The following is an 18,901-nucleotide window of genomic DNA, read 5'->3' as shown; positions in this document are numbered from 1 at the left end:
ATAATGACCCACTGCCTGTGGCTACAGAGCAGCCCAGGACCTGTGATTTTTAGAAATTTTTGTAGATGAAGTAACGGATATGAAAAATATTGGATTTCTTTTAGGGAGCTTGAAAATAGTGTATAGGCCAAAGTTGTCAAGAAAGAGTGCATGTTATCAATCTGTTGCATTCTTTGTGCCTCTCCATCCTATTTTAGCCATTCAGAAAACATGGACTGTCTTGCTACAGTGCGTACATAATGAGTGAAAAAGATCTTCATCTCATCTCATATGCCTTGGGGGAAAATGACACTTTCCTTTTATTTTCTCAGAAACACAGCTTCTGCTATCATGCAGTGTTCTACCAGTGAGCTCACCTGCTCGATCTGCACAGACTATTTCACAGACCCTATCGCCATTTGCTGTAGGCACAGAGTTTGTAGTCCCTGTCTCTGCCTCTTGTGGGAAGATGCACAAACTCCAACTTGCTGCCCTGTGTGCAGGGAAGTATCACAGCAAATGAACTTCAAACACATTACTTTTGTTAAGAAACAAGTTTTTCGTACCAGAGAATCAGTCACCTGCCACGTATCAAGCTCTGCCATGCTGATCTGTAGGAGACACCAGGAAACCAAGAACTTCACCTGTGAAACAGACAGGAGGCTGCTGTTTTCTTTGCTGTCAATCGCCAGAGCATGCTACTCACAGACAATATAGGATAAAGGCTGATGAATACTATAAGGTAAGCGAATGCCACTGATTGCACTTTGAAATGTGAAGGACCCTGAATCCTACAGGTAATAAGGAAAGATACACTTTATTAATAATCTTATGGACTTATATTTTTATGCTTTTTCAATCAGATTTTGTACATCCTAAATGTATCATCCTTTACAACCTAAATGTATCTTTTTATTAATTATAATAAAATCATTATTATTAGTAGTAAATCATTAATAATTTTATGCAGTAAACAGAATTACTGATGAACATGTATTAGACACTGTTCTAGACACTAGGATTAAGCACTAAAGAAACCACACAAACATCCCTCCTAACCTGAAATTTAAATTCTATTGGGCTGAGGGAGAGGAATGATGTCAAAGTTGATGAGCATTAGGGTTCTGGTATTTCAGTGTAAGGAGCTCTAGATTAATCACTAGTTTCCATGATAGTCATTGGCTAACAGTCATGATTGCAATGAATCTATTACAGAAAATTCTAATAAATCCTGGTCACTATGCTCCAACAGTACTGTAGATGAATTGAAGGCTAGCATTTTAAAATTAAATATAAAATAAGATTTACTTCTGAAAATTGACCAGGTTGTATCAGTTTCAGTGCCAGATTTCTAAGATAATGGATCTTGTTTTCCAAATTTGGGAATTCTACCCTTGGTTTGATTGGCATCTCAGACTTGACAATCAGCGTCCTTAAGAAAAGCCCCTACATGTCTGCATTCTGCACTCTTTATTTGTCCCATGTCTATATCTCTTTTAGAAGTATCTGAAATATACAATATTTTCTAGTGCTCAAATTTATAGTTTTTTTGTTTGTTTGTTTTTCAGGAGAACTTCCTGAAGCAAATGAAGTCCATCTGGAAAAAAAAAATAGAAAAATTAAAGAAATCTAAACAGAGAGACCAACATAATACAAAAATGGAAGGTAAGCAGTAAGCTCATTTTTCTCAGAACTAGTTTGGAATAGAAAATGTGGTAACTTGTAGGGGAAGAATTTGAGTTTACTTATAATGTTCCCTGAAAAGGATGATCAGAAAAAAAAGCTACATGTGTTTCTCTACAAAATAACATAACCTTCAGTGTGAGAGTTCATGTTGAATCCAATGTATAACTAAAAAAACATCCTGATATTTCTTGATAAAGCAGTATCTACCAACAATACATATCTGCAGAGACAAGAAAATGTGCTAAAAATGGCATGCTAGGATGAAGGTAAAAATAGGATTCTACAGCAGCTTAGCAGGCATGAAATGCCAAAAAAAAAAAAAAAATAGCTTCTAGGTGAAAATCAATCTGATACTAATGTATTAGTAAAATTGAGAAATTTATGGATGACAATGATAGAAGGATTTTAGGAATAAGAAAGCTAGAAGTTAGAAAAATGGTAAAATTATTTGGACATGTGAGTAACTCCTCTTGATTACTTCATGAAAAAGTGTCCAGCAGTGATAAGAGATATGGCTATAAATGTAATTATGGCCAGGTCTAGAATGTGAATGCTTAGCTAAGAATTTATGATTATATAATCCATTCACAAATAAGAATTAAGTACTTAAAACTGAATAAGTAAATTAAACAACACTTTTATTCTGAAAGATCACAAGCACTTCTGAAGGAGACATATAAACAGGGACCAGGAGAGAATAATTCATTCAACAAGAATCAACACATGATACTGTACGAATGTCAAAGGGAAACAACAAAATCATATTGATCATTTCAGATGGATTTTCTGAGGCGGCCTGCATTCTTGTGAGGGGCTATCATATGTTGCTCACCGCTCTAGCCCAACAACCTGAGTCAGAAGTGGACAAAAGAAGAAACAGATCACTAACCCCAGGAGTCTATGATCTAGTGGGAGAATTCAATCCACAAATTAAAATGTAAACTTTATAATAAATAATGTTTGTGAAGTGCTTCAGGGAAAAATAAAGCAGGGAATGGGTATAAAGAATGCAGGTTTGTAGAATGTATGCTGGTTAAGAACAACCCATTTTCAGGGATAAGAAGGTGCAGAAGAAATGAATCAGTGGCTTTATAAGAAGGTATTTTTCTATGGCAGGAAAAACAAGGTATGATTAAAATGAATAAGCAGAAAATAATTGTCAAATGCAGAAGGAAGGTGAAGAATTCTAGGACTTAAGCATAATATTTGGATTTAGAAAAAAGAAGCTCTTGGTTAGTTGTAATGTTTGATTCAGGAAAGAGTAGGGAATAGAAGTAAAGGGGTCATTAATCACACAGATGAGCACAGCAAGTCTGATCACATTTGATCAATAAATTTAGCTTTGATAGGGATAGAAACGTTCTAGCAAGTGAAGCCAGATGAGGTAACTGGGACAAGAATTTTTTTTTTTTCCAAAGTAATTTGCGAAATGTGTACGTTTAAAGGTGCAAAGGAAAGAAGGGAAAAACTGTGTGAAAAAAGCAATTGAGGCTGGGTGTAGTGGCTCATGCCTGTAATCCCAGCACTTTGGGAGGCCAAGGCAGGCAGATCACGAGGTCAAGAGATCGAGACCATCCTGGCCAACATGGTGAAACCCCATCTCTACTAAAAATACAAAAATTAGCTGAGCATGGTGACATGTGCCTGTAGTCCTAGCTATTTGGGAGGCTGAGGCAGAAGAATCACTTGAATCCGGGAGGCAGAGGTTGTAGTAAACTGAGATTGTGTTTCTGCACTCCAGCCTGGCGACACAGCGAGACTCCATCTCAAAAAAAAAAAAAAAAAAAAAGGAATCAAGTAGCCTGCCATGGCAGCATATGTCTGTAGTCTCAGCTATTCATTCAAGAGGCTGAGGTGGGAGAATCTCCTCGGCCCAGAAATGCACGGCTGCAGTGAGCAATGATTGCAACACTGTACTCCCACTTGGGTGACAGACCCTGTCTCAAAAATAATAATAATTGAGTGAAGGAGATGGGGGTAATAAAGAGAAAGGGACAGAAAGTCAGAGACAGAGAAAAACAAAGACAGGCCAGAAAAAGAGGGAGACAGAGAAACGGATCCAGAAAGGGAGAGTAGGCAAACAATAGAGACAGAGACAGGAAGACAGAGGAGGGCAGAGGGAAAGAATGAACACTGTAAGACTAATCTAGAGAAGGGGTAGTTAAAGATGAGTAGTCTTAGGTAATAGGTGAGCATAGCCAACTGCTGGTAAAAACACTGAGTGTTTTGGAAATGGAAGTAATTTAGGAAGATTCAGTAATGTCTTATGTTCTCTATTTTCCTGAGGAAGTAAATTGTTATGAGTAGGAGTGTTGAGAAGAATGGAATACAATTAAGATATAGTAATGAAGAGGTCAGAACATTATATAAGACAATATAAATTTGATCTTAATTTATCTTCATTTTAAAAATGAAAATAAGGTTTGAGGGAAAGTAGGTGGAATGATACAGGGAAATGGAAGAGAGGAAGGGAAGGAGGAAGAAAGGAAGATTTACATTGTATTTGAAGTAGAAAGACATTAAACTATATTTAGCAGAATAGCACAAAACATGAAACAAGTAATATCTGATAAGGAAAGAATGGAATCACTTAGACCCATGATTTAATTAACCCAATGTCACTACAGGTTTTTATACATTTGCAGGTCATGATGATCAGCGCTGAATATCCTAAGGTGCGTCAGTACCTCCGTGCAGAAAAGCAAAAGCGCTTAGAGAGCCTGGCAAGTGAAGGCAAGATGATTTTTCTGCAACTCAGGAGAAGTGAAACTAGAATGGCCAAGACGGGGAGACTCCTGAGAGGAATGGATGAGAAACTGAAGGAAATATGCTGCAAAGCAGATATGGCAGATATGAACCTGATACAGGTAAAAACTGAAGAAGGAGGTCAGGGTGCTGAATACCACCCTGTTTGGGAATCATATCTACTAGAGTCTATATCCTTTTTGATCTGCACTCTTTTCCAGTTCCAAATATTCAGATTCTGCCTCTCCTGACCTTATGGTAGCAGGTTTTGCTCCTCTGTAGACCAAGTCTCACTCTTTCTTGCCCCATAGAGGAGAAGGAAAACTATTTGGAAAAGTTCTAGTAACAAATCTAGGAAAATTCCCTTCTAAAATTATTTTACCATACCCTCTAATTCTTAGTAGTTGCAACAGAGCAGCTCATGAATACGATTCAATTTTGTATACAGATGTGTCAACATATGAAAGTGTGGGATTTATGAAGATTATTCACCCTTTTAGTTTTGAGGTCCTAGATTTGGGACCCACACATTCTTTTTTTTTTTTTTTTTTTTTTTTTAAGATACAGGATTTTACCATATTGGTCAGGCTGGTCTCGAACTCCTGACCTCAGGTGATCCACCCGCCTCGGCCTCCCAAAGTGCTGGGATTACAGGTGTGAGCCACCGCACCCAGCCAAGGGACCCACACATTATTGTAAGAACTTTGTGGAGATCTCTGTCAATCTGGCTGCACGTGGTTGTACAGCAGCAGGCCTTCCCATATGTTCAACCTCAGTCCATCTATGTTTCACCAAGAGTATAATTTTATCAACTATATGTAGACGTCAAACTGGGTTTCATATTTACAAAGAAAATGAAAAATGGCTTTATCCAGAGAAGGAAAGTAGAAGATGTTAAGTTTCTCAATCCAGTCCATATCCTCAGACTGCACTGTACTAGAGAACCATGCTGTGCTGCAAACTAAGCTGTCCTCTCTTTCTTTATAGGATTTAGGAGACATAATGAAGAGGTAAGTTTGCCCCTCTATCCAAGTCATGGTAATAATTGTGACAATAATCAGGCTGTTTCTGCTGGGATGGACCCACATTTGTAGTGACAAGTTTCTGTATTTATTCCTTTCTTTTCTAAAAGTCATCCAGGCTTTTTATATTGACTACTTCAGATGAAAGTGAAGGATGGGGAGAAGTATTAATTGCAAGGCCTACTATAGAAGTTTCAATAATACAACAATTTTTCCTGCCTCTAATTTTCTAAATAAATATTCCAAGGTTATGCCAGGCTGTCCATGGGAAAGGCAAATAATTTCAGAGAGGCAGCAGATGGAAAGATGGCAAAAATAGGAGAAAGGCAACAACACCAAGAAGGAATGTAGTGTAGAGCTGAGGCTCCATATGTAGCAGGTAGCATGTTCCAAAAATTTGACACCTATCAAATTTCAGAAATTAAAGGAGAATTTCTGCATGGCCCACCTAGGGAAGCTGGAAAGGTGAGAACTGATAATTATGACTGAGATGATGTATTCTACTGGGATAGAGGTATTAAAAGCAGCAGAGCACATAATAACATACAGTTGCAGTTGCAATATTTTTCAGGTCTTGAGTTCAAGTCACACTCTTCAACCTAATTCTGAGTACTCTGATCAAGCATCTTTACTGGATTGCTAATGATTCCTTTGGGACTGGTGGTAAGTAGGTACTTTTCTCTGCAGGAATGAGTTTCTGCACTGGCCATGCCTCAGCCTGTGAACCCACAGTTCAGTGCATGGACCATCACTGGGATGTCAGAAAGGCTTAACTTCTTCAGAGGTAAAAGTATGAGCTGCACTAATATTTCCAACATAAGTATTTTTATACGAGTAACCTATACTCACTTCAGTCTAAACTTTTCCGTCTCTGTTCATTATTATTTTCAGTGAACAAGCAGATAAATATGGAAACCTTTATAACCAATTTTAAAACTGTTAATAAACTTTCAGGAAAAGCTAACTGAAGTCTAGAGTAAATAAACAAAAAAGAATTGTAGTGTGTAACATGATTATTTTGAGTTAAAAAAAAAAAAAACACTCAGGAAAAGACCTGGAGGGATGCTATAAATAAAGTGTTAATTTTTCAATGTAGCATATAAAACTGCATATTTATAACTGTGGTTATATTTAGATAATCCGATTCTTAGAAACATCTTAATGTTATTCAAATGTTTACCTAAAGACTGAAGTTTTAAGGAATACATTTGGAAAACCACAGGATTCTCAAAAACATAAAAACAAGTTTGTAAACAACAGGTATAACCACAAAGCAGACTGAAAGATAATCCCTTCGCTGTGTAGAAGGTTACACAGACAAATGGAAATAGAGGGTGGGTCTGGCAGGCAGAAGAGAGGCAGCCATGGATGGGATGAAATTATGAGAATTCTGATCTAATGGTGTCCAAATCAGAAATTCTGGAAGAGAAACCACCTTTTTAAAAAGGCACATAAAGATTTTTAGTTCATTTCACCTTTGCTTGCTTACGTTGTGATGCCCTCATTACTTCTTGGCCTTTTGGCCAAGATCAAGTGTGAAACCCTGCCATCTTAGGGAAAGTGTTCATTGTTTAGGACTAATAATGATAACAATATCATGCTTAACTGTAATTAATAATGTGTTTATTATTTTTAGTATATTTTGTGAAAATTGATTAGTAAGGAGGCTTAAATAAAGGGCCACTTTGCTGTTTTCTTGGCATCTTATGAATGAGCTGGAAAATTTCAGTGGCCTAGTAAAAATAAAATCAGAGCTTGACATCCTACATCTTTATGTATTCTCTATATTTTCTCTCATCTTAATTGCTTGATTAAAGATTCATTTGCTCTACAAATAGACAAGCTGTTGCTAAACTGTCTCCATAATTCCCGATATACTCCATAAGCCATTTGTGATAGAATGGTGTGTCAGAGCCAGTCAACACTGACTCATGAGAGCTAATTGTTAAATGCTTTGAAAATTTTTTGACTGATTATTAAATTGTTAGTAGCCTGCTCATAGGCGGGTGTTGAACAATGAGAACACATGGACACAGGGAGGGGAGCACTACACACTGGGGTCAGTTGAGGGGAAATAGGGGAGGGACGGTGGGGGGTGGGGAGCTGGGGAAAGATAGCAAGGGGAGAGATGCCAGATGTAGGTGATGGGGAGGAAGGCAGCAAATCACACTGCCATGTGTGTACCTATGCAATAATCTTGCATGTTCTTCACATGTACCCTAAAACCTAAAATGCAATAAAATAAACAAATGGGAAAAAAAAATTGTTAGTAGCCTGAAACTGACCTTAGTGAGGTGGAAATATTCCTAACAAACAAAACAAACCAATTGCTTTTGTTTGCCTATTTTCAGAGATTGGGTGTTAAGCATTTGCCAGACTGCCTCTGCCCCTGTACCTCCGAACTTTTAAACTGTTCTTTGCATTCACTGTTTTTTACTACAGTGTCTATCACCTTGGATCGTAAGAAATGCAGTAATCACAAACTCCTGTTCAAAGACTTGAGGTGTTTGCAATGCAGTCTTGATGATACAGACATGTCCTGTAATCCAACAAGAACAGAGTATACTTCTTCATGGGGAGCTCAGATCCTCAGCTCTGGCAAACATTACTGGGCAGTGGATCTGAAAGACTCTTGTAATTGGGTGATAGGACTTTGCAGAGAAGCCCAGACAAAGAGGAATGACATGCAACTTCAGTCTGAGAGTATCGTTCAACTTCTGTGTCTTAAAGTGGATGACCATTTCAGTCTCTTCTCTACTTCCTCATTGTAACATCATTATATTCCAAGGCCCCAAGGCTGGCTGGGGGTATTCCTGGATTATGAATGTGGGATAGTAAGCTATATTAACATTGTCCAAAGTTTCCTCATTTGTAGTTTCATCTCACATATTTTCTATTTTCCTCTCAGACCTTTCATTAGATCCATGGCTCTAAATCATCAGGGACAGGTTACAAACCTAACCAAGACTTTGGGAATTCTGATAGCAGTGGAGGCTACTATTCTGGTGACTTTCTTAATGGAGAAAATCAGTCATACCTCATTACCTTTTACTTCATTTTACCTCCAGGATATGTATTTATTATGTCATTTTTTAAAGTGTTGATAATGTACACTATATACATTTGTCTTTTCTACTTTATTTGAATAAATGTAATGTCTTTTATTATATTGTATAGGATGCATGCTCTTTTAATTTATCAAAGCTTACTAGAGGTGAAAGATTACATGAGCATGAAAACCCAGCTAACTGAGTCAAATTAAAGCACAGACAGGTTGCTTTCCAGATATCCCTTATTAAAACTCAGTGTCAGCCTAAAATTCTCCATTCCCACTTGGATCAATCCTGTCCCTCCACTAGTTCTCAGCTTTCTGAACTAGATGAGCTCTCATGGAAACCCGATGTCAAGAACAGCTCACACATTTCCTTTGCAAAACTCCTAACATAATTTGGGTCTTTTTTCAAGTTTGTAAATTACAAGGGAAAGCCAATGTCAGTTCTCATTCATTAGAGAATAAAAAACCAGTCTGATGATATGAGAGATATTCAAGAAATATCTAAATAATTAAATGAGTGTGTAAAAATTATTAAAGTCAAAAGCTATAGAACCAACAAAAATATACTAAAATATAATTATTGTAGTATATAAGCAATAATTAGCAAGACAGGACAGACTGAGATGTATTATTACAGAAAGAATACATAGAGATGGTTATGACACTTAAGCCTGCTTGTTCAATTGAACCTTTATCATTTTGTAATGCCCTTCTTGTTTTTGGTTTAAAGTCTGTTTTATCTTAAGTAAGAACAGATGCTCCTGAAGTTTTTTGTTTGCATGGTAGATCTTTCTTCATCTTTTACTTTGAGCCTGTAGGTGTCATTATATGTGAGATGGGTCTCGCAAGACCAAATACACTTGGGTCTTGTCTTTTTATTCAGCTTGCCATTCTGTGCCTTTTAATTGTGGAGTCTAGACTATTTGCATTTGGGATTTGTATTGATATGTGAGATTTTGATCCTATCATCATGCTGTCAGCTGGTTGTTTTATAGACTGGATTGTATAGTTGCTTTATAGTGTCTGTTAGTTACGTGGTTTGCTCAATATTTTGGTTTCTCTCAACAGGAATGGAGCTTCCTGGTTGCATCTATTTGGCCATATTCTATTCTTTTTTAGCTGAGTGGTTTTTAACAGCTCAAATACACCACATTTTATTTATCCAAACACCAGATGATGTGCATCTGAATGGTTCCCAATTTTGGCAACTATAACTAATATTTCTACACAAATTAACCCACATATCTTTCATTATGTGGGCAGTTACTTGGGGTGAAAGTACTAAATTATTTAGTGGGTATTTTTAATCATTTAAGAACCTATCAAAATACTTTTTTAAAAAAGTGGCTGACCATTTTACATTGCCACCAGCATCTCGACAGCCAATTTTAAAAATTAGCTGGGCATGGTGATGTGTGCCTGTAGTCCCAGCTACTTGGAAGGCTGAGGTGGGAGGATGCCTTGAGCCCATGAGTTTGAGGTTACAGTGAGCTATGATCTTGCCACTGCACTCCAGCCTGGTTGACAGAGGAATATCCTCTCTCTGAAAAAAAAAAAATGCTCAACATCATTGTACAATGATTTTATTGGATAGTTTGTCTACTTGCTGAGTTGTAAGAGTTCTTTTTGACAGAAATACTTTATCTTATATATGTTTTGCAAATATAACTTCTGCCAGTCTATGGCTTATAATTTTATTATCTCCTTGGAAGAATATTTTTAATTTTAATAAATCCAATTTGTCATCTTTTAATGTTTATTTTTTTGATGCCACATGTAAAAAATACTTACCTAATACAAGGTCACTAAATTTTTTTATATGACTATATCTAGAAGTTTTACAATTTTAGGCTTACATTTAGGTCAGTGATCCATTTTGACTTAATTTTTATGTACAGTGTATGGGTTTGAAGTTCATTGGTTTGCATATGAATTCCAAAAATGTAAACACTGTTTGTGGAAAAGATTATCATTTAATCTTTTGAATGATCTTAGCACCTTTGTGAAAAATCAACTGACCACATATGTGTTATCTACTTCTGGACTCTAATTCTGTTTTATTGTTTTACATATTTCTTTATGTCACCATACACTAACATAGTTTTTTGATCACTCCACACTTGTAGCACATTTGAATAAAAATAATATGTATCTTCTCATTTTATTCCTTTTTGAAAAGCACTTTGGCAATTTTATAACTTTTATATTCCTCAATACTTTCCACAACTTTTATTGAGATATCTGTATAACATAAAATTCTCCCATGTTATATGTAAAATTCAATGATTTTTAGCATATTTATTGAATTCCACAACTGTCACCATAATTTAGTTTTTGAATATTATTATTCCAAAAGAATGCCTTGTGCTGGTTTACAATTAATTTCACCTTCTACCCTAGTACTAGGGAATCAATTACCTCTCACTAACATTCTGCCTCTGAATATGCAATTATACAGTATATAGTCTTTAGTGTGTCTTTTAACATGAAACAATATTTCCAATATTTATCCATATTGTAACATAAATTAGTATTTCACTATGTTTATGATTAGCATTTCACTCAATGAATATTTCACATTTTGATTTTTCTTTCAAGAGTTGATCAAGATTTGGATTGTTTTTAGTTTTTAGCTATTACAAATAATGCTATCATGTGTATATGAGTTTAAGTTTTTGAGTAAACATGTTTATATTTCTTTTAGGTAGATACTGAAGAATGAGATTCCTGGGTATTCTGGTACATTTATGTTTTTTTTTCTTTTTTTAAGAAAACAAACTATTTTTCAAAGTGACTGTATTATTTTACATGCTTACCTGAAACGCAGTAAAATTCCCATTGCTTCATAACCTTAATAATGAATGCTATTGTCTGTGTTTTTTTAATTATAGCTGTTGTATTGAGCTTATAGTGGTGTGTAATTTGGGTTTTAGTTAAAATATTCTTAATGACTATGCTGTTGAGTTTCTTCTGTGTACTTACTAGTCATATTAGAGATATTCAATTAATGCACCATTTATAAAATAAATGTGAAAGGTCTTAATTTATCTATTAAAAGATAAAAAAACTATTTTTATAAGCTCAAATGTAATTCCCAGCTATGTCCTGTATACAAAAAAATATACCTAAAGCAAAATAATTCAGAAAGGCTACAAGTAAAGAGAAGAATAAAATTATGCTAGAAACATGGAAACATTAAGAAAGAAGTATCTGGAAATCTGATAAGATAGTAAGTAGAATTTAAACCAACAGCATTCAATGTGACAATTTAATGCTATCAAAATTTACAATAAGAAAATAAAAAAATGCATCAAAAGTATAGCAACCAAAGTTATAAAGTAGAAGGTTAAAACAGATGCTAGGAACCCTAGGTAGAAACACACTCAATATATAAATTATTTATATAGGACTTTTAGTACCAAACAGATGAAGAAGCCATATATAAAAAACTATATGGCATTTTCATATACATACATATATATATACACATAGGTACATACAAACACACACACGCATATATGTATATATGGTATAAAAAACAAGACTATAATCAATATAGATATTATGTGTATTTTAACACTGTGGAATTCACTAATATTTTCTTTGTAATTTAATTTATAATTATTTGTTTCATAGAATAGTTTATATTATTAAAAAAATGTATTTTCTATGATCGGTTTAAATAATTACACAAACATACACACAGATACACGAAACAGTTCTGATTAAACCTCTGTTATAGGCAGACACTGTCCCTGGGACTTACGAATGGGACCTTCTCAGTAATCTTGCTCTGCCTTTGGTTCTAGGTCTTAATCAAACTTCTTGGATACGTGTCTTAATCTAACACGTATTTATTCTCTTTCCCATCTTTCAATTTCTGGTTCTCATCTATGAGCTAAAATAAGTTTTTACTGGTACCCTACGGGAAGCTATATTTCTTGATATTCCTTGCAGTGGTTTAGGCTTCTGTTACACTGTAGAGATACGGAAGAGATAGGGAAGGTCCAGGTCTTTGTGTGTGACATATCTTTAGATACATTGAAAGAGGTAAAAAAAAAAAAAAAAAAAAAAAGTGGAGTAAAAGAAAAAAAAGTCTTTAGATAGAACTTTTGTGTTGTTAATATTTATTTTTTAATATTAAATATTCTTTAAGTTTTGTCCTGATTCGTTTATCTTAAAGTTATGTTTGATATTCTTTCATTTTGTTGCAAGTAGTGAGAGTTCATTCTTTTTCTTTGCTTCATAAAATTTATTTGCATGGATATGTCACAACTTATTTAGGCATTCTACTGGAGATAATTTTTTTAAATTTTGGTATACTATGAACAGTAATGGTATGAAGAATGTTGTACTGTTGTACACATATTTTAAATAATATATGAATGCAGCCTGTAATCCCAGTACTTTGGGAGGCCAAGGCAGGCAGATTGTATGAGGAAAGGGATTTGAGACCAGCTTAGGCAACATAGTGAGGCCCCTTGCTCACCTGCTGCTCACCTACTGCTGTGCGGCCAGGTTGCTAACAGGCTAAGGGGTTTGAAGACCCCTGATGTAGAGAATGCTGGGTATGGCTGGTCCTTCAGCTTCTTTCATACAGCCCTAGGCATTTCCGTCTACAAGTTTTTTTATTGAGCTGTGCAGTTCGACCTGCAAGCCAGTAGATGGTGCTTATGTGTTAGAGCTGGTTTTGATAAAACATGGCTCGGTTTATACTTGACCCTTGTTTACTAGGAGAAGTGCCAAGTAATTCCTGGGCTGATTCGTGGAGTTCACAATGTTCTCAGCTCCCTCCTCAGCTCTGGGGGCAGCAGGAGCAAGACGAGTAGGGCCATACTGGGCAGATCTGCCTACAAGTCCCCCAGTAGCAGGCACAAGCACCAGCACCAAAGGAGAATCCACTGGGTGGCCACCTAGTGCCCATGGAAAGTGGTTTTTCAGAAACCATTTGTGAGAGTAAATCTAATGGCAGAAGTCAGTCCAAAAATAAGAAGAAATTTCCAAGAGATAGTAAAAGCTTGAATTAAAAAAGAAGAAATTAGAAATGTGAAGGACAAAATATACCTGACAGACATTTAAGGTTTTATGGTTTAACAACACTATCTAGGTAGGGCCTGATAGGATGTGGAAATTGAGGAAGAAAAGTATCTAAACTAAATCTCAGTTTTCCAGGATAGATACGAAAGTAAATAGTCATACCAATTCCTGAAACCAGGAAGGTGAGAATAACCTTTCAAGAATGAAAGCTGATGGGTTTTTGGACATGAGAAACTTGAAGTGCCCCTAATTCACATTAAAAGCCTCAGTAACATCCAGGTGGCTTTATGAATCTGCAACTCAGAAAAGAAAGCAGAGCAAGAAATAAGGATTTGGAAGTCCTAAGAATAAATTGCCTCTTAAAATCTGGACATATATAAGAAAAAAAAGGCAATTCAAACAAAATTTAGTAAAGTGAAAATAACCTGTTTTTATTTTGTTGACTATAACTTTCTATGTGATAATATTATGTACTATTTAGAGTTGACTAAAGAAAATGACTTTTGAAATAAGTTCATAAAATGCAAAGTCAGCTGAGGTGGAAAACTCACAATAGTGTTGGCCTGAATTAATTGAAAAGTTTCTAAAATGTCTTATTATAATCTCCATGGTATTCTCTTAGCTAACAAAATATTTAGTATATATTAACTTTATGATAGTTAAATCTTCCAAATATAGGGCATTAGGTAACCATGCGTGGGTACTGATTATATTAGTGAGATTAGCTTAGTCTGCCATAGAATGATATGCAGAGTAATAAAAAGATTATATAATGCTATCTCAAAAGTAAGAATAAATCTATTAGTCTTTTATCAGTCAGGGTTCAACTGGAGAAGTAGAACTAGTAGGAGGGAGGGAGAATAAAGAAAAAAATGTCATCTTACTATGGAAACTGACTAAGCAAGCTGGAGATCAGTAAGGCAGTCTTTCTGGGGAAAAAAAAAAATGGAGCAGGCAGAAATCTAACTAACACAGGACAAAAATTGTCCACAGGCAGTCAGGAGCAATGTAGAACTTTTCCTATTTGGAGTTTTATTCAAGGAATGCTTGAAACTTGCTTTAATGGCCTTCCATTAAGTCAGGTCCACTTAAATAATTTCCATAGATTAGAGTCAAGATTAGGAACTTTAATTGCATCCACAAAATCATCACGGTAGCACCTAGGTTAGTATTTGCTTGAATAACTGGGAGAATTCTGTGTAGGCTACAAAATGACTGCTTTGCTCTCTTACATTCTTATAGTTTACTCAGGCTGACATATCATAAAAACATCATAAACCTACATGCCTTTTGATTTAAAAAGTATTTTAAAATATAAAAATTGTTTTAATCTAGATTTGCTATGCAGAATCCTATAAGGAAAGAATGTTCTGAAAATGCAATTTATAATTCAATAAATGTAAAATTATTGCACCCCAGCCTGGGCAGCAGAGCAAGAACCTATCTTAAAAGAAAATCTACAATTTACTGGAGGAGGGACATTGAGAGTGTTACTCTCCCCTCCCATTATTAGACAGATCAAAGAAAAATACAAGAATAAAAGCCATCCTGCAGACTGCAGGGAGATTTGCGTGCAGTGTGTGTCATAACACAGTGTCCAGATTGACACCCCCTTTACTGATAGGATTATCCTCTTCCTCTCTTCTTGCCACTTTTTCTCTTATTTTTTTTTTTCAAAATTCATAGCTTTATAGGGAGTAATGGGAGGAAAATATGGCATGGACTGGTCCAAAACTATAAAAGGAAAAAATAAAATCAGGAGTTACCAGATGTGGGTAACTCCCCATACAGGCACCAAGGAATGAGAGCTAAGCAGAACCCTGGCACAGTTAGGGCTTGAGGAATATCTCACTTTATAGTGTTACTACTCAGATATTTCCTTTTATATAATCCTTTACATAATCATATATTAGTTTATAGAATTAGGGCTTGAAGGCTCCCTTTTATATAATCCTCTATATATAATCATATAATAGTTGATAGTATGAGTGCCTAAAGAATATTTCCCTACATATAGACTTATAACTATATCTTAGTTCATAATCAGAGGAATGCCTAGAGTAGACACAGTACAGAGCATGAATTAAGAGATAAGCAGCTTATAATCGGAGGAATGCCTAGAGCAGACACAGTGCAGAGCATGATTTAAGGGAAAACAGTTATACCAGGACAAGAATCCATGGCCCAGGCGGCAGCGTTCAGTATCGTAAAGATACCTGCTGTATGGCAGGCTTGAGGCGAGAGCCACTCCTCCTGATAAAGGAGTTGTAGGACCTTGCTCCAGTTCTCGTGGAAGGCTGCCCTCAGAACAGCAATCCACCTTGGTGACTGTGAACTTTATCGGCTCTTGCTACTGTGCTGCTTGAAAAGCATCTTCCCATTGAACCCATTGGAAGCTGCCAGAAGGTGGCGGTAACCTTGACAGCTCTGTCACTGCTATGTGACTTAAAGCATCCTCCTATAAATCTTCTTAGAAGTAGTTTTCCTATAGATAGAAGTATTGCACACTGCACCCTCCTCACTGCGCACGGCCCACCTTCAAGCCTCGGTGACCTAATGGGGGTGGACCCCTTACTGCACATGGCCCTTGCCTTCATGGGAATGGGCCCCTTGCTGTGCACTGTCCACCTCTTGGCCTAGGTGACCTAATGGGGGTGGACCCTATGTTTTATTGCTCACGACCCTATCACTATCCTTAAAGATGATTTCACTCACTGCCCTGCCCCCTAACCTATAACAATAAATACTCATGCTTCTGGACATTCGGGGGCCTTGCCTGACTTCGTTTACAGGTGGCGTGGCCCCCTGAGCCCAGCTGCGTTTTCTTTGTACTTCTGTGTCCTGTCTCTTTATTCTCTCGGATCCTGCGCCTCAGCACAGCATAAGGCTCACCCCACGACCCTGTGGGGCACTCAGCCCTACATCTGGCTCACAACGTGCCCTACAACCAGATGACATAGAAAAGGGATCCCCAGAGAGTTGTCAGGAGACAAGAGAGAAATATTTTCTTAACAGGGAAGAAGAACTCTGAAGATGTCTCTCTGTTGTGAGAAATCCAACAGCCAACACATTAGCAATGGAGTGTTTTATCGTGGGGATACATGTTGGTTTTACAAAGTTGTTAACCATTGGTCTGCTTCATGATAGTATATTTTCACATTGCAAAATTTATTAGGAATCAATTTTTACACTACTTTCCAGAGGTAAAAGTTTTATCAATCAATTCACTATTTTTGTTGCCCAAGAAAATAGAGATAATCATAGATCACAGATCTATCTAGTGCTAGCTAAGGACAATTTATTAGAGAGAAGGATGCATTGTGATTTAATCACAAATTGAAGGTTTAAAGGTTGCGCGGTGGAAGAGAATTCTTTGTGTCTCCTGCCTTCAGAGTTCCACGTTTATGGGGAAGAAGAGTCAAGCTAGGAAGAATAGTGGCACTGTGCCCTCCAGAACTGCAGCATGCTTGGGAATTGTAAGGTTTCATGTTTTCCAGGAGACTGTGGAACTAGGAGGATGTCACCAGTGGCTAGCACAATGCCACCTTCCTTACATCTGCCTATCATCCCTCCTCAGGGCATCCAAATGTGGCCCTCTCCCCAACTTCTTCCTCTGCTTCTCTCCTCACAACCCTGGAATCTGAGCACTCTCTTTACCTGTCAACATGATCTGCTTAGGGAAGCCCCAGCTACCTGCTGCAGTCAGAGCTGCAGCCCCGAGCTGAGTCTAGCAGAAATTTTGTAAACTAAAGATAGTGCAAGATTATCATATACTGCTGGCAGAAATATAAATTAGTCCACCCACTATGGAAGGTAGTCTGGAGATTTCTCAAATAACTTACCACAGAACTACCATTTGATCCAATTATCTCATTACTGAGTATATACTCAAAAGAAAATAAATCATTCCGCCAAAAAGACACATGGACTCCTATGTTAATGGCTGTACTATTCACAATAGCAAAGACATAATTAACCCAGGTGTCCATCAATGGTAAACTGTATAAATAAAATGTGGTACATACATTATGGATTACTACATAGCCATAAAAAATAATGAAATTGGCCGGGTGCGGTGGCTCACGCCTATAATCCCAGCACTTTGGAAGGCCGAGGCAGGCGGATCACGAGGTCAAGAGATCGAGGCCATCCTGGCCAACATGGTGAAACCCCGTCTCTGCTACAAACACAAAAATTAGCCGGGCGTGGTGGCCCGTGCCTGCAGCCCCAGCTACTAAGGAGGCTGAGGCGGAAGAATCGCTTGAACCCAGAAGGCGGAGGCTGCAGTGAGCCGAGATTGTGCCCCTGAGCTCCAGCCTGGTGACAGAGCAAGACTCCGTCTCACACACAAAAAATAATAATAATAATAATAATGAAATCATATCCTTCACAGCAATGTGGATGGAACTGGAGGCTGTAATCCTAAGCAAGTTAATGCAGGATCGAAAAACAATGCAGGATTAGAAAACCAAATGCTGTATATTCTTACATGTGGGAGCTAAGCACTGAACACACACCAATACGGGAAAAATAGACTCTGTGAACTACTTCAAAGTAGGAGAGGGATGGGCTAAAAAAACTACCTACTGGGGCGGCCTCTACTACCCGCCTCACCTTTCTCAGGATTGCTCCTCCTGCTCCGGGTGGGTCTTGTGCCCACCGGGGTAAGTGCCCTCAAGCCTCAGGCCAGAGAAGCTTGGCCGCGGAAACTCGTCCTGTGACTCCGCGCCCCCACCAACCTTCCCCTCAGCGCGAGCGCCCGGCTCAGGTCACTCAGGGCGAGGAGACCTAGAACTCCGCCGCCACGCCGCCACGCCGCGTCCCCGCCCCACGCAGCGGCCCCGCCCCTACGCAGCGACCCCGCCCTACGCAACGCCCCTGCCCTAACCGCAGCACCACCGCCCTACGCGGCGGCCCCGCCCCTACGCAGCGCCCCCTCCCTACCCAGCACCTCCACCCTACGCAGCGCCCCCTCCCTACGCAGCGCCTCCGCCCAGGCGTGCGAGGCACCACGCCCTCTTCTGCCCTGGGGGGCCTGGAGGGGGCCGCTTCAGATCTCAGCACTCGTTGTAGTCGCTGCCACTTGCGGGAGGGCGTGACAGAGGGGTGGCTTTCCCAGCGGGCTGATTAGCCCAACCCGCAGAGAGACCTAAAATCAAGGCACGACATAACAGCTTATCTTATAAGAGAACAGCTCAACCCAAAGGCAGATTGCTAGTTTGGACTTGATTACAAGCAGGACTGCCACGATGTGTTTTTACACTGAATTGAATTCCAAGATGAGTACAGAAAGTGGCTTCCCTACTTTCTCTCCCAAGCACAAGTGTATACATGTTGCAGACTTGAATCGCTGAAGATGTAAGCCGGCTGTCACTCT

General features: G+C 37.9%; 1 protein-coding gene across 1 annotated transcript; it reads left to right on the top strand.

Moving 5' to 3' along the window:
• Positions 1 to 285: 285 nt before the first annotated feature.
• On the top strand, positions 286 to 18,623 carry TRIM77 (tripartite motif containing 77). The gene is given in 9 exon segments (XM_032295676.1): positions 286 to 644; positions 646 to 721; positions 1,548 to 1,592; positions 1,594 to 1,644; positions 4,293 to 4,532; positions 5,398 to 5,428; positions 6,127 to 6,216; positions 7,875 to 8,505; positions 18,275 to 18,623. Coding segments are annotated over 9 exon segments (1,872 nt in total).
• Positions 18,624 to 18,901: the final 278 nt, after the last annotated feature.

Source organism: Sapajus apella, unplaced genomic scaffold (assembly GCF_009761245.1).
Source record: "Sapajus apella isolate SASKATOON/1434 unplaced genomic scaffold, GSC_monkey_1.0 scaffold34, whole genome shotgun sequence".
Lineage (NCBI taxonomy): Eukaryota > Metazoa > Chordata > Mammalia > Primates > Cebidae > Sapajus > Sapajus apella.
The sequence above is the reverse complement of the archived record's forward strand: the minus strand, read 5'-3'. Positions and strand labels throughout refer to the sequence as shown.